At 43.2% G+C, this 16319-nt stretch overlaps 1 protein-coding gene across 1 annotated transcript in view; it reads right to left on the reverse strand.

Annotated features, from left to right (window-relative positions):
• The window catches only part of klf12b (Kruppel-like factor 12b), a 104999-nt gene extending 90114 nt beyond the window's left edge, over nt 1–14885 (reverse strand). The window contains 1 exon segment of the mRNA XM_034187032.1: nt 14792–14885. Coding sequence (XP_034042923.1) covers nt 14792–14885 — 94 coding nt within the window.
• Nucleotides 14886–16319: the final 1434 nt, after the last annotated feature.

The raw sequence follows: 16319 nt of genomic DNA on the forward strand, positions 1-16319 counted from the left end.
CAACAGTGGGAAGGAAAAACTCCCTTTTAACAGGAAGAAACCTCCAGCAGAACCAGGCTCAGGGAGGGGCAGTCTTCTGCTGGGACTGGTTGGGGCTGAGGGAGAGAACCAGGAAAAAGACATGCTGTGGAGGGGAGCAGAGATCAATCACTAATGATTAAATGCAGAGTGGTGCATCCAGAGCAAAAAGAGAAAGAAACACTCAGTGCATCATGGGAAACCCCCAGCAGTCTAAGTCTATAGCAGCATAACTAAGGGATGGTTCAGGGTCACCTGATCCAGCCCTAACTATAAGCTTTAGCAAAAAGGAAAGTTTTAAGCCTAATCTTAAAAGTAGAGAGGGTGTCTGTCTCCCTGATCTGAACTGGGAGCTGGTTCCAGAGGAGAGGAGCCTGAAAGCTGAAGGCTCTGCCTCCCATTCTACTCTTACAAACCCTAGGAACTACAAGTAAGCCTGCAGTATGAGAGTAAAGTGCTCTATTGGGGTGATATGGTACTATGAGGTCCCTAAGATAAGATGGGACCTGATTATTCAAAACCTTATAAGTAAGAAGAAGAATTTTAAATTCTATTCTAGAATTAACAGGAAGCCAATGAAGAGAGGCCAATATGGGTGAGATATGCTCTCTCCTTCTAGTCCCTGTCAGTACTCTAGCTGCAGCATTTTGAATTAACTGAAGGCTTTTCAGGGAACTTTTAGGACAACCTGATAATAATGAATTACAATAGTCCAGCCTAGAGGAAATAAATGCATGAATTAGTTTTTCAGCATCACTCTGAGACAAGACCTTTCTAATTTTAGAGATATTGTGCAAATGCAAAAAAGCAGTCCTACATATTTGTTTAATATGCGCAATGAATGACATATCCTGATCAAAAATGACTCCAAGATTTCTCACAGTATTACTAAAGGTCAGGGTAATGTCATCCAGAGTAAGGATCTGGTTAGACACCATGTTTCTAAGATTTGTGGGGCCAAGTACAATAACTTCAGTTTTATCTGAGTTTAAAAGCAGGAAATTAGAGGTCATCCATGTCTTTATGTCTGTAAGACAATCCTGCAGTTTAGCTAATTGGTGTGTGTCCTCTGGCTTCATGGATAGATAAAGCTGGGTATCATCTGCGTAACAATGAAAATTTAAGCAATGCTGTCTAATAATACTGCCTAAGGGAAACATGTATAAAGTGAATAAAATTGGTCCTAGCACAGAACCTTGTGGAACTCCATAATTAACCTTAGTCTGTGAAGAAGATTCCCCATTTACATGAACAAATTGTAATCTATTAGATAAATATGATTCAAACCACCGCAGCGCAGTGCCTTTAATACCTATGGCATGCTCTAATCTCTGTAATAAAATGTTATGGTCAACAGTATCAAAAGCAGCACTGAGGTTCTAATGGTTTAATTACTGCCACCTTAAAAGCCTGTGGTACATAGCCAACTAATAAAGATAGATTGATCATATTTAAGATCAAAGCATTAATTAATGGTAGGGCTTCCTTGAGCAGCCTGGTAGGAATGGGGTCTAATAGACATGTTGATGGTTTGGAGGAAGTAACTAATGAAAATAACTCAGAACAATCGGGGAGAAAGAGTCTAACCAAATACCGGCATCACTGAAAGCAGCCAAAGATAACGATACGTCTTTGGGATGGTTATGAGTAATTTTTTTTTTTCTCAAAACAGAGTCGCCAATAACCAGAGTTTGTTCCTCGGCGGGTGTGTCGCCGAGTGGGGAAAAACAGTTAGAGATGTGAACGGGTTGGCGGTGTACATGGGGCTTCTGTTTAGGACTATGCTTCCTCCTCACAGTCACCCAGTCGGCCTGCTTTCCCGGCTGCTCGGGATCTGCTGGAGGGGAACAAACGGCGGCTAAGCTACCTTGGTCTGCACCGACTACAGGGACCTGGCTAGCTGTAGGATTTTCCAAGGTGCGGAGCCGAGTCTCCAATTCGCCCAGCCTGGCCTCCAAAGCTACGAATAAGCTACACTTATTACAAGTACCATTACTGCTAAAGGAGGCCGAGGAATAACTAAACATTTCACACCCAGAGCAGAAAAGTGCGGGAGAGACAGGAGAAGCTGCCATGCTAAACCGGCTAAGAGCTAGTAGCTGCGCTAAGCTAGCAGATTTCTAAAAACACACAAAGTGAATAATGTGTAAATAATTTAGAGGTGATACAGCAGAGGGAGTGCTTTAGTTAAGGCACGTGAAGATTACACTGTGAAACAAATCGTTATCTAGGTAACTAGATCAATCTAACTGCGCAGATTAAACAGCTAACAGATACAGCAAAACATCGTTGTGCTCCAGAACAGGAAGTGATACAATACCGCAGTGAGAGCCAACCACCAGTTAAAGAAAGGGTGAGAAACTCGGCCATTCATGGGGAGGATCTGGTAAGGATGGCCCCCGGGCATCTCCCTAGGCAGGTGTTCCAGGCACGTCCAGCTTGGAGAAGACCCCAGGGAAGACCCAGGACTAGGTGGAGAGATTATATCTCCACACTGGCCTGGGAACACCTCGGTATCCTCCAGTCAGAGACTGCCCCAAGCGGTTAAACACCAACGCCCGCCCCCTAGAAACTGGGCTTAGGGTGGGCCAAGACATTCACGTGGGGCATACACATATTTCCACACGACTCCCAGTTACACTCCTGAGCGGGGATTTAACCCTTCAAGCCCCAGCACTGGTGGACACGGGGTCAGAAGGGAATCTGCTAGACAGCAGATGGGCTAGGGAGGTAAGGCTCCCTCTGGTGGCGCTCCCTTCACCATTGCAGGTGTGGGCACTAGATGGCACCCTTCTCCCTTTCATCACACACAAGACACAACCAGTAACTCTGGTGGTGTCTGGAAATCATCGGGAGGAGATCGAGTTTTTTGTGACTCCTACCTCCCGCATGATTTTGGGCTTCCCTTGGATGTTAAAACACAATCCCCGGATTGATTGGCCGTCTGGGGTGGTGGTTCAGTGGAGCGAAACCTGCCATCGGGTGTGTTTAGGATCCTTGGTTCCTCCCGGTTTACAGGCTAAGGAGGAGGTCAAAGTCCCTCCCAATCTGACGGCAGTGCCGGTTGAGTACCACGATCTTGCTGACGTCTTCAGCAAGGATCTGGCACTCACCCTTCCCCCACACCGTCCGTATGATTGTGCCATTGATTTGATTCCGGGCGTTGAGTTTCCGTCCAGCAGGCTGTACAATCTCTCACGACCTGAGCGCGAATCAATGGAGACCTACATCCGGGACTCATTAGCTGCCGGGCTGATCCGGAATTCCACCTCCCCGATGGGTGCAGGTTTCTTTTTTGTGGGCAAGAAAGATGGCGGACTCCATCCATGCATTGATTACAGGGGGCTGAATGAGATTACGGTTCGCAATCGATACCCGTTGCCCTGTTAGATTCAGTGTTCACGCCCCTGCATGGAGCCAAAATCTTCACCAAGTTGGATCAGTCAGGTGTCTTCTGCCACCGGCCTCTCCCCGTTTGGGGTGTCTGGGGTACCAGCCCCCGTTGTTTCCCGTGGTGGAGGGAGAGGTCGGTGTGCCCTCGGTCCAGGCCCACCTGCAGAGGTGCCGTCGGGTGTGGCGCACCGCCCGTTCTGCCTTATTGAAGGCCCGGATGAGGGCTAAGATCCATGCAGACCGCCGGCGGTCCCCGGCCCCTGCATACCAGCCCGGGCAGGAGGTGTGGTTATCTACTAAGGACATTCCCCTGCAGGTGGACTCACCCAAACTTATGGACAGATTCATTGGACCCTTCAAGATCATCAAAATCCTCAGTCCTGCTGCAGTGAAGCTCCAACTCCCGGCTTCACTGCGGATCCACCCTGTTTTTCATGTCTCCCGGATTAAACCACACCTCACCTCACCTCTCTGTGCTCCCGGTCCAGCACCGCCTCCTGCCCGGATCATCGACGGGGAGCCGGCTTGGACAGTGCGCCAGCTCCTGGACGTCCGTCGAATGGGCCGGGGGTTCCAGTATTTGGTGGACTGGGAGGTGTATGGACCCGAAGAACGCTCCTGGGTAAAGAGGAGCTTCATCCTGGACCCAGCCCTCCTGGCCGATTTCTACCGCCGTTACACGGACAAGCCTGGTCGGGTGCCAGGAGGCGCCCGTTGAGGGGGGGGTCCTGTTGTGTGGGCCGCCAGAAGAGGAGGTACTGCTGGCCCACCACCAGAGGGCGCCCTGCCTGAAGTGCGGGCTTCAGGCACGAGAGGGTGCTGCCGCCACGGACACAGCTGGGGGTGACAGCTGTCACCCCTGTTGTGGGTCCGTGTCACTACACTTTCCCAACAATCATATCTGCTTTGGATGCAGGAGGGATCCAGGTGCTGCAACACTGCTTGCAGAGGTTCGTGGAAACTCATTCCAGAAGGGCATTGTAGTTAGACTCAAACATTTCCAAAGACCCTCATATATAAAGTCTATATGGCATTACAGTCAAGGTCTCTCTGCAGACGCAGCCACAGAGTGCACTGCAGTAAATGTGTGGTCCCTACTGAAACTGTCTCTGCTGAAACTGTCTCTGCAACATACAGCTGAATCGGAGGTCAGTCGGTAAACCAATGGGTAACTCAGCTGATTAGGCGCTGTATAGGCTATGAAATAGTGAGCAAACATGTTGGTTAATGTGCATACTACAGCGTGGCAACTTCCCCTCAAAGATTCAATCTGTCATCAGGCACCCAATTTGAGTGTTGTGATCTGTGGCAGACAGATGATGTTTCTCGTGGGGGAATCCTGCTGAGCAATTAAACCTGCTGAGCCGAGCTGTGATGATGGACAGAAAGAGTCTGTCCACTGGTGATTGGCTTTTTAATTGAGTCCCCCACCTGCACTGATCACTATCATAAGCCCTTGGTTCTGTGTCTGGAGGTTGGGGGTTGCAACACTGAAGGAATTGAAGTGGCAGCGAGTGTTTGATGCATCTGTGAGTGATTGTACTGATTTGGACTCTGACCTCGGGAATTATTCATGTATTCTTGCAATGTCGGTTTTGTATAATTCTCATGGAGCTGCAACAAACAAGTGTGTATAACTAATTGATGCATAAAACAACTTTTCCATTGGTTGAGACATTTTAAAATATGTTAAAATTTGTTAGTTTTTATGTAAATCATTCTTAAAACACATTTAAATAACAAACATGGGAAAAACCGCTCTATGTAATGTGCTCACATGAGCTCACATGAGATACGTTACAGTTTACAGACTCTTTTTTGGTCAGTGAGCAACTGGAACATATATATATATATATATATATATATATATATATATATATATATATATATAATTATTATTATTATTATTAGCCCTATTTATGCATGTTTTTATATGTTAGAGACTAATGACCCTTTTTAAGAAAGTCGTTGAAAGAATTTTTATGTCACAAATTTTAGTCAACGACCATAACGATTTTATGTATTTTAGATCTACTATGTTACTCCTTATTTTGTTTCTTTTTGTATCTTGAATTATTTCTTTTTTTTATTCGGAAGACGACAACAGAAATGAGTTTTTTTTTTGTTTTTTTTTATTGCTTTATTGTGCTATCGTCATCAATGGTTCTTTTATGTATTTAATGCATGTACTTTTATTGGCAAATTAATCTAATCAGTGATGACAGATAGATAGATATCACAGTTAACAAAATAAAATAAAAGGCAATCTCCACCATATTATCAAAAATAAACAATTTACTCGCTCGCTCACTCACTCGCTTGCTCACTCATGGACATGTAGCGCTGACATTTTTCTCCACATTCATTATTCTTTTTCAGTTTTTCTGCATTAAATATGTAGTGTTGTATTCTGTTTTACTTTTTTGTCACGTATTCTTTAAAAGTACAATGTAAGTAAAAAAAAAAAAAAATCTAAAACGTATTTAGCTAGCTAGATATGTGGACTCTAAATGTAACTTCATTTCCCATCAGGCTTGTAAATTTTACCAAATCCCGTATGTGCCGACTCATTGGTCCATATAACCGTTCCATTTGCATTCTGGGATTTTGAGTTAGCATTGCTGCTACTGAGTTTATGTGTCACGAAATACATAAATCACTTAATCAAAAGAGATCTCTTGGTCGCGTCAAGCTTGATAGTAATGTCTAGTAGTAGTGTTTGTGTATTCCTGTTGATCAAATATAAGCTCAGCAATAAGTTTTGTTTTTTTAGATGACGTCCATCTACGGCAGCAAACTACAACCTCCCTGTTAGCTGCGCAAGCTAACGTTTGAAGAAATACAGGTAAAAAGTGGACTTTATGTTTTTCCTCCTTGAAAAACCTCAGCTATATTGTGGTTAATGTTGTTTGTTTTTGACATATAAAAATGTGGTTTCTGTCTTTTCACTACCCTTTACTGAAACAAAATCTTTCATTTTCTGAACATTGTGGTATTTTTAAAACATTGAAAAGCAGTTTTCAGATATGCTTGAAGACAATGTTGCTGTTATCGATTTTTCTGTACATTTTACAGTTAATTGTTGTAGTTGGGATTGTTTCTCTAATATCCTTGAGTTTGCAGTGTTCTATATCTGTGCAGGTAGAAACACTCACTTTAAGTAAAAATTTTGGCCTGAAATGGCTTTTTGACATCACTTCCATACGTCATAGAAGTCCATATTTTCACTAATGAGACACGCCCACAGGACTAGTTTTTCTTGTCCATGACACAACTCAGCTGTTTTTTTTATCTTCAAAGAGGGTGTGTGGTGGGCAGAAGCCATGTAGTGCAGTGGCTAAGAGAATATTTAGAGCAAAATCGTGCAAATGGTGATACAAGCACCAAAGTTGGCACAAATACTCCTTAGACATTACTCTTTTGAACAAACCGACTGGCCACTTGAATTTTCAATAGGGGGCCAGGTAGGGGTCAATTGAAGAATTACACAGGAGCCGAAATTAAAAATGCTGAAATCATTTTGAAAACTACACCACATTATTTGTCTGATTGTAAAGATTCCAAAAAGGTATAGTTTTGACTATCTATGCCTGAATGATCAGAACTTATGGGGTAAAAACAGCAAAAATGGTGACAAAGGTCAGGGTCAGTTTGTACAGGGGTCAAAAGTTAAAGTTGCTCTAATTTTGGTAAAAAGTGATACAAATTATTGGTTGAGCTAATAGGATTAATAAATAGAATAGCTTTAATTGTGTTGAATGTTTGGTCTCCAAAGTAAAGGTCAAACAAGGTCAACGTCCATTGGATTCTATGACATGTGACATATGTTACCCTGTAACATAACTAAGCATGATACATGGTGAAAACTATTTCTTTTTAAAACCCTGTTACCTCAACTAATAATTTGCATCATTTTTTACCAAAACTGGACGAACTTTAACTTTTGACCCCTGTACAAACTGAAACTGACCTTTGTCACCATTGTTGCTGTTTTTACCCCATAACTCCTAATCATTCAGTCATAGATAGCCCAATCTATACCTTTTTGGAATCTTTACGATCACACAAATAACGTGGTGTAGTTTTCAAAATTATTTCAGCATTTTTAATTTTGACCCCTGTGTAATTCTTAAGTTGACCCCTACCTGGCCACCTACTGAAAATTCAAGTGGCCAGTCGGTTTGTTCAAAAAAGCAATGTCTAAAGAGTATTTGTGCGAACCTTTGTGCTTGTATCACCATTTGCACGATTGTTTCAGTTATCTGCTGCACTAATGTGCCTTCCTCCACATTGAACCTAATAACACAGTGCACCTTTGTGTACATGAATGGCGTTACAGGAAGTGGAAGGTGGCTTTTGGTCACCCCAAGTAGGTCAACTCACAGGTACTTTGTGCCATTTGACTTCCAGTTATTGGAACTGTTGTCCAAACCACAACCCTTTCATCATCTGCTGTGAGACAGTGTCAGGTCAGCATTGGTAGGTTTGCTGCATGGAACCACTTTGGGTTTCTGGGTGGCAACCACTCAAGCAGACAACCAGTCCAAACATACCTCTTGAAAGTAACCAATTTGCTGCAACCACATAAAGCATGAGTGTCCCCATAGCCTTCTCAAGCCACTGTTCTTCAACACTCATGCATAGAAATGTGCCACGTGGCCAAAATGTTGTAGCTGACTTTGCCTCACAATGCAAGTGATGCTCTTCATCTCAGTCTCTCTGAGTAAACATTTGTTTGACACAAAGTCATTCCAGTGGTGTCCAAGGATCATCAGAAAACGCCTCGTACGAAAGACATCCAGTCATCACCTTAGGTCAACAAATCTCACTTTTGGACTGACGCAGATTTATTAGCGCTGCGTGTGCTGAGACAGCACACAGGAATCCTGAACACATGATGTTTTAGATTTTTTTCCATATATCACCATTGGTGCGAGTTCGATCTTTCGGTCTTACATTGATCTCTATATATTACTGGATAGCTCATTGAAGCAAACCGGCCACCATATTACCACGCCGATGTCCCACTCACGAACACTCTTTTCTATTGATCTTTAATGACGCATGCAACTAATTTTGTTAAAAAACACCTTCACAAACTGCACAAATCGCCAGACTGTAGGCTGTGGATGAACATTTCACCAGTGAGTATGATTGAAATGGGAAGTAATGAACAATAATTTGAAGAGTTCTATCCCTTATTCCAGCATATAGGCAAAGATGATAATAATAAGTGGCTTATTAACTCAACATGTGTAGCCACATGCTGAGTTTTGTGTTGGACGAGCTATTTTAAGACATTTATTAAGTCTACTTGTGCATAGTTTTGGAGCTTATGCGTTGTTGCTACGAGCTTTATTACTTAAATTAGGCTGAAGCTCATAGAGCTGTGTGTAATAAATGTTGTCATTGCAGGGAAAACTAACTCTACTGTAGCTAGTTAAGTGGCGTTTTATTCTTTTAGTGCAACTGTTTAAAAAAATCCACTATTTCTGTGTTATCCATCCACTTTTGTTCATGATATGGTACCAATACACACACACACACACACACACATATATATATATATATATATATATATATATATATATATATATATATATATATATATATATATATATATATATATATATATATATATATATATATATATATATATACATACACTCAACAAAAATATAAACGCAACACTTTTGGTTTTGCTCCCATTTTGTATGAGATGAACTCAAAAATCTAAAACGTATTCCACATACACAATATCACCATTTCCCTCAAATATTGTTCACAAACCAGACTAAATCTGTGATAGTGAGCACTTCTCCTTTGCTGAGATAATCCATCTCACCTCACAGGTGTGCCATACCAAGATGCTGACCGACTTGAGTGGGCAAATGCTCACATTCGCTGGTGTCTGGCACGTTGGAGAGGTGTTCTCTTCAACTCTATGCGAAGGAGATGTGTTGCACTGCATGAGGCAAATGGTGGTCACACCAGATACTGACTAGTCCCCCCCCCCCCCCCCCCCCAATAAAACAAAACTGCACCTTTCAGAGTGGCCTTTTATTGTGGACAGTCTAAGGCTCACCTGTGCACTAATCATGGTGTCTAATCAGCATCTTGATATGGCACACCTGTGAGGTGGGATGGATTATCTCAGCAACGGAGAAGTGCTCACTATCACAGATTTAGACTGGTTTGTGAACAATATTTGAGGGAAATGGTGATATTGTGTATGTGGAAAAAGTTTTAGATCTTTGAGTTCATCTCATACAAAATGGGAGCAAAACCAAAAGTGTTGCGTTTATATTTTTGTTGAGTATATATATACACAAGCTTGCTGGTGATTCCATAACACTTGTATAACTTTGGTTAAAGATTGATAATTTTTAGAATTGAGTATTTGTCCCAGTGAGATATGAGTAAGTGAGAATAGAAGGGAAGAAATTGTCAAAGTAATAAAAGAAAGAAAATAAATCAGATAGCTAATCATGACAGACATGGATTAGGAGGGATCAATATTACATTATCCGAAGAACAAAAATAAGTAAATGAGAGAATCAGCTCCGTTTTTACTTGAAATTGTTGACGGTCTAATAAGCCGTCTATGTGCGGTCTGCATAATTTAGGAGTGGCAAGATGGCTGCCAGTTTGCTTCAGCGGATTGTATGGAGTGTGTGTGTGGGCCAATGAGCGATCCAGTAATATTTAGAGATCAGTGGTCTTTCACTCCACATGAAAGTGGAGCTTCCTTAACACTCTTCTTCTCTGGCTTTCTATACATCATTTTCCGACACTGCCACCCAGTGGATGCATTAAGACCGGTACACCTTTGAAATGGAATCAATCAGACTTTTTCTTTATGTTGCCTGTGCACATCTGCATGTGCAGACAGTCGGAGGAGTCTGCAAAGCTCATTTTGCGTGTTCATGCAGTGAGAAGGCTCCGCGGTAAATGGATTTCAGTGAGAGTTTAAATGGGCACTAATCTCACTCGCTGAACATGCTGCAGCTGCAGGGGGTCTCACCACATATCCCCCTCCTCTTCCCCACTCTCTTTTTTTTTTTCCATCCTTGTTTGTCTGAACACACACATATCCAAACACACACCCTACGGGTGTCACATGGTTAAAGGCAGTGAAGGGCCCCTCCACATTGCAGGGGAAAAGTCACAGAGGTCAGTGTTCAGTTTCCACATCAAACCCAGGAGCAGAGGCTGGCCAGAGACTCACCAGCCCCCCCTCACAAGTTTCCTCACCTCACCGACCCCCACGTGCTCCCCTCCTCCTCACCCTCTTTGGATGTACGAATGCCTTTGCTGTCAGCTCTGCCCCGGTCCCCAGTAATTGAAAATAACAGCCAAGGGCCGGCCCCTGGCCGCTCTGCCCCTACAGCCTGGTGGCTCTGTGCCTCTCTGACAGCTACCCATCAATACCAATGACTATTACCGTGGAAGTGAGAGTGCTGCCGATGACATCCAAGACACCACCCCTGCAACACTCCCACACACATACACCTCCCACACCTACCGCCCCCCCTTCGGTGTCCTTCCTCCGCTACCCGAGCCTCCTAATGTTTAACCCATTGCTAACAGTGTTTGTGTCTCTATGCTGCAACATGAGGCAAAGAACACGGTCTCACACACAAATGACTAAAAAACACTTGTGCAGTGGCACTAAATATTGTGGTATTTCTGATCATTATGATTAAAAATGTCTTAGATAGACATTGTTTGGATGCTATATTGGAAATCACAAATCTGTTGTAAGTCACATTCAGTGAAGTAGAACTGAGGGCATGTGGGTGTTCTTCATTTCTGGAGAGTGCATATGTGTGTGTGTGAGAGAGAGAGATGTAATGCAAAGTTCATGAATCAGACATGTTTATTGCCTGTTTTCCTTGCATGAAGCTGAAGGATTTGAAAGTTTATCCACCAGAGGGCAAATTAGAGCTGAATTATCTCTGGCAAACAGTAGAATGTCATGCTGTACAACTGACTTTACCAGCAAACACAGTTTCTGTTCATAATTTACTGTTGTTTTTGTTTTGTTGTTGTTCCATCTATGTTTTCAATCTTTGTACTACCTTGTACTGCATACCTCCCACAGTTACACTGTTTCCCCAGTTATACTGCCCTCACAGTTGACACTGGAATTGGATTTCGTGTTTCTATTGCATGAACTTAAAAGAAGGCAGGATATGTTTTAATCACACGTGCTTCGTCGTGGTTAAGTATGTTAGAGGTTGAAGTCTACAGGTTGAGGTAGAGCCAATTTCTTGGTGCTTTGACCATTGTATTACTACAGCTATTGTTTTTTTCTATTGTGCTATTAATATATTTTACGGTGTTAGAATTTGGTCAGACTGAAAAGAAAAGCTTCATTGTACTGGTGGGTAAAGTCACTCAGTTAAAGGATTCTGTGATCTTTATTCGGGGTATTTACACTTTCGTGGTTTGCATGTCCACGGAATTCAGATAATTTTGACTTTTTATGCCCCGCGCGGCGCTTGGTGGGGCATATACCATTTGGGTTGTCCGTCTGTCCATCTGTCCGGCCGCAATTCGTTCACCGCAACATAGCTCGGCACCTATTGCTCATAAAAACTTCATGTTTGGTGGGTACATGCCTTGGAGGAGTACTTCGCATGGGTTTGAAGGCCGGTGACCTTGACCTACTTTTTAAAAATTACCAATAGTTGCATTTGTTCGAAGGCTACCAACTTTTTATGGTCACTGTTGGCCACATCCTCGAAATAAATATAATGTCAGTCTCGAATTTTTCCACTGTGTATCCCAGTTTACATTAAACACATGAGGGTTCAACCAAATACCTACCCCACACATGTACATATTACTGCACTTTACGTGGAAAATAGTACTGTGCGCGGGGCACTTCGTGGCGAATGTCTCTAGTTTACTTTAATTTATTATGACTTCACAGTCCTGCTGCTTCTATTTTACTGTGGTTGTGACCTTTGGATGCCAACCAGTGGTCAAAGATGATGACTAGACATCTTTAGTACTACTAGGTCTCTTCAGCGGATCCTTGGGCACTGCTCAAATGACTTTGTGTTAATCGAATCTACTCTGTTTACTTAAGAAGACTCAAATGAGTAGTGTCACCGGCATTGTGAGTGAGCATTGGCTGGTGGCAAACAGTGTTGAAGACCTCATAAACTTGGAAAGAGCAAGGGAACACCAAGTTTTATGTGACTGCGGCAGTTAGATGGCTGCTTTCAGGAGGTGAGGATAGATCGGTGGTTGTCATCCAGGACCCAAGGCGGTTCCATGGTATGATGGATTTGGCAACACGACGCAGCAGTGCATGTTTCCAGACCTGGCCAGTTTGTGACAGATCAGCTCATTTAGAGATGTTGCTTTTCCTTATTTCCATAAAGAACTGCCAATGCCACGATCAGCAGCGAAGCGGTTTATCTAATTTAGTGTGCTGGTTAAAGATACTGTAAATAAATATGTAGCTGTACGTGAGAACACAAATGACTGAATAAGTTGGACTGAACATTAAAAGGACTTTATCCTGCCAGTTCCCTCAGACAACATCTGTGTAATGTCTGATTGAGTCCATATGGGAGTTGCGCAGATCATTGTCTAGAGGATTCACAGTGAGAGAGTGGGCGGGTTGATGATGTTTGTATCATGTGATTGGTACAAAACTGGAAAAACACAAATAGTTTAGGGGGAAGAAGAAGGACCATTTACATGAAAGTGCCAATTAAAACATCATCAAACTAGAGAGATGATGAGAGTCACTAATGTCTGTCAGTCAGGGTTATTGCTGAAAGTGTCAGAAGAGCTCAAGTGCTGGTAGGAGCGCTTTATGTGATGGATTTTGCATCATGCACTTCCTATGATATGGCTGTATCCTATGAAGGTCTGGCCTTTCAAGACTTCAGAGGTCGGATCAGCTGTTGTGAAATGCTCATGAAGTATATTGCTATTATGTCCCTAGCTTTTCCTGCCCCCTCCCCTGGTATGCTTCAAAGCTGCAAGCGACAGGCTAGCGTAGCAGGCATAACACGTAGTTCAGTATGTTATATTATCATTAATTATTTACAGTAGCACATGTGGCATTCAAAATTGTACTTTTTAAAAATTTACCAACAAGTTTGTCTTGAGGGGAAAAAGTTAGTGGATTGTTTGGGGGAACAAACACTGCATTCAAGGACCCTTCGAGATGAGACAGACTAGTTACGCCACTGACGACGGAGCAGCCTATTTGCCGTACTGAATTATTTGTATACTGTTGATTCACCGCACGCCTCATCCCCGGCTATTTCCTGTATGTGGCTTAGCTCCCTTTTGGTTCATTTTGACTAATCCCATGGAGTGTTCATCATGACTTCCTGCTGTTTTTGCACTGCTGTTCCCTCTGCATTTGCTCAAATTATTTATTTTACTTCTATAAAGAAATTACAAGGCAAAAACAAGAAAACAAACATGGTTCTGTTTACATGTTGTGTGTGAATATTGGAATTCAGACAAACAATGATTTGATCTTTTCATGCAAATATATATATATATATATATATATATATATATATATATATATATCCTGCAAGATTCCATCAGTCACAAACAAGATATTACAATCCTTTTTACATGCTGGTGTTCAGACAGATCTCAGTTAAATTTACCACTTTGATTATGCCCCCCCATGCCACCTCATATAAAATTTTCTGCTGCCGCCCCTGGATTTGCAGAAAACTCTGACAAGCAGCGAACTTTCTTCCACTAAGAAGCGCTGAGAGAGGGAGCATGGTGCGACGCTGCCTCAGTGCTCGCTCTCACATTTGCAGGCATTCCGCCAATTATTCTACAACTAAGCTGGCATGTTTTGAAGTTGCTTTAAAGGTAAATAGTGATAGATGAGCGATTTGAATCGCTGCAGCCTGGATGCTGCTGGTGACTGCAGGCACTCTGTGGACAATCACTTTCTCCTCTTGTCATGACAGCTTCTGAATGTACATTTTAGACCGGTCTAGTCATCAGCGGCATGCGGTGACAGACAGCAAACACAATGCCACAGTGTGCCATAGGTGATCTGAGGTGTCATCTGCTTTAACGGAGCAATGACAGCTGGAGAGAGGAACACGGAACACAAACACAAAGCTGAAATAAGCACCGGAGGAAGAGGAAAATGCACAGACCTTGTCAGAAGCTGCAGAGCCGTGGAGACTATAGGACTCCTGTGCGTCTCCTCTCTGCTCCTCTCTCCCTCTGTGTGTGTGTGAGTGTGTGTGTGTATGTGTGTGTGTGTGTGTGTGAGCTCCCTCCCCTCCTGCCTCTCAGCTGCTCGGCTCAGGCAGTTCTCAGGAAATGAATGGAAGCTCACAGAGAACTGTTGTACTTGCAAATGACTTACCCCCAGTCACATGATCTGCTAAATGTAGGGTGGGCCAGTGGGTGGAGGCTTCATAAGCAAAGAGAAGACAATATACTCTAAGCTTTAACAGCATGCATCGAATTACACGGGGCCCCTCGGGGGAGGTTTTCGACGAGTCCGTTCTTCAGCCAGCCAGCCCGAGCGCGTTGTCTGACCCCTCCCGGAGCAGAGAGCCCCGGGCTGGGGGGTGAGTACCGGAGCGCCTCCCTGTTTAAAGAGGACAGAGACGAAGGTGTGCAGCCGATACAGTACTGGAACATACAGTCTTCGATACTCAGTCATTAATATTTTTTATCACATCCTCTTCTCCATTAACTTTAAAATAAATTGCATTTTGATGATATAAAAACTCAGTCGGGAACAAATGTGTAACCAGGGGTGTCCAGGTAAGGCCCCTCACCGACGCATTAATAAAGTCTACCACTGCAGTGGGTGTTGGGGCCAAAAACCCCATCATGGTTTATTTTAAACATCTGGTGTAGGAGTGGGTGGGACACCGGTGTCATCATCACCACTGGTGTAATAGTGTGTCACAGTATGGATTGTATAATAATGTCAACGCCATGAGAAATGGGGACAAGAAGAACCCCCACATTGATTGATTGACTGGTTGAATTTATTTAGTGTGTCAGTGTGCGTACCAAAGTATGTACATCAAACATACATGGATAACTCAATAAAGTGAAAACACTTATTTCCATTGTGGTCCACCAGCCCTTAAGTTTTCTTTTATTTTCGTAATGCTAACAAAATAATGAAATATAATGACAAATATCCACCAATTTGGGAATCGGTAATGTCATCAGCAGCTTGGATCAGTGCTGCTGCACTTTGGCTGTGATGATGATAGCACCTGATTGTGTTTTTATTCTTTTGTTCCTACTGAGCTTCACACATGAGTCAAAGAATACCTATTAAATTCTTTTCTTATCGATGTAACTGGCTATAAAGTCATTTTTAAGAAAACATAAATTAGCCATTATGGAAATACTGGGCACCACAATGGATTAGCGGTTAGCACTGTTGCCTCACAGCGAGAAGGGTATGGGTTCAATTCCCGCCTGTGGCCTTTCTGTGTGGAGTTTGCATGTTCTCCCTGTGTTTGTGTGGGTTTACTCCGGGTGCTCCAGTTTCCTCCCACATCCAAAGACATGCAGGTTATGTAGATTGGAAACCTTAAATTGTCTGTAGGTGTGCGAGTGGGTGTGAATGTGTTATATGGCTGGGGGGGGCCTGGCTGCCGGTTTGTTTCTGTTTTTTGGTTTTCCTCCCAGGTGGCGTGCATTTGGGACTGAGTGGCTGTGTGGCTGAGGCTGTCAGGACCTCACCCTGATCACCTGCGACTCGTCAGGACTCACAGCTGTGGTGCATCTGGATGGATTGGAACATGTTGGCATTTAAGACTGGAGTGCACAGTGTGTATTTGCCAGAGACTCGACCTTGTGACCAGACGGGTGAGATCGTCGTCTTGGGAGCCATCTCATCAACAGCGGATGCTGAGAACGTC

The sequence above is a fragment of the Thalassophryne amazonica genome, chromosome 14 (assembly GCF_902500255.1).
Source record: "Thalassophryne amazonica chromosome 14, fThaAma1.1, whole genome shotgun sequence".
NCBI classification, from domain to species: Eukaryota; Metazoa; Chordata; class Actinopteri; order Batrachoidiformes; family Batrachoididae; genus Thalassophryne; species Thalassophryne amazonica.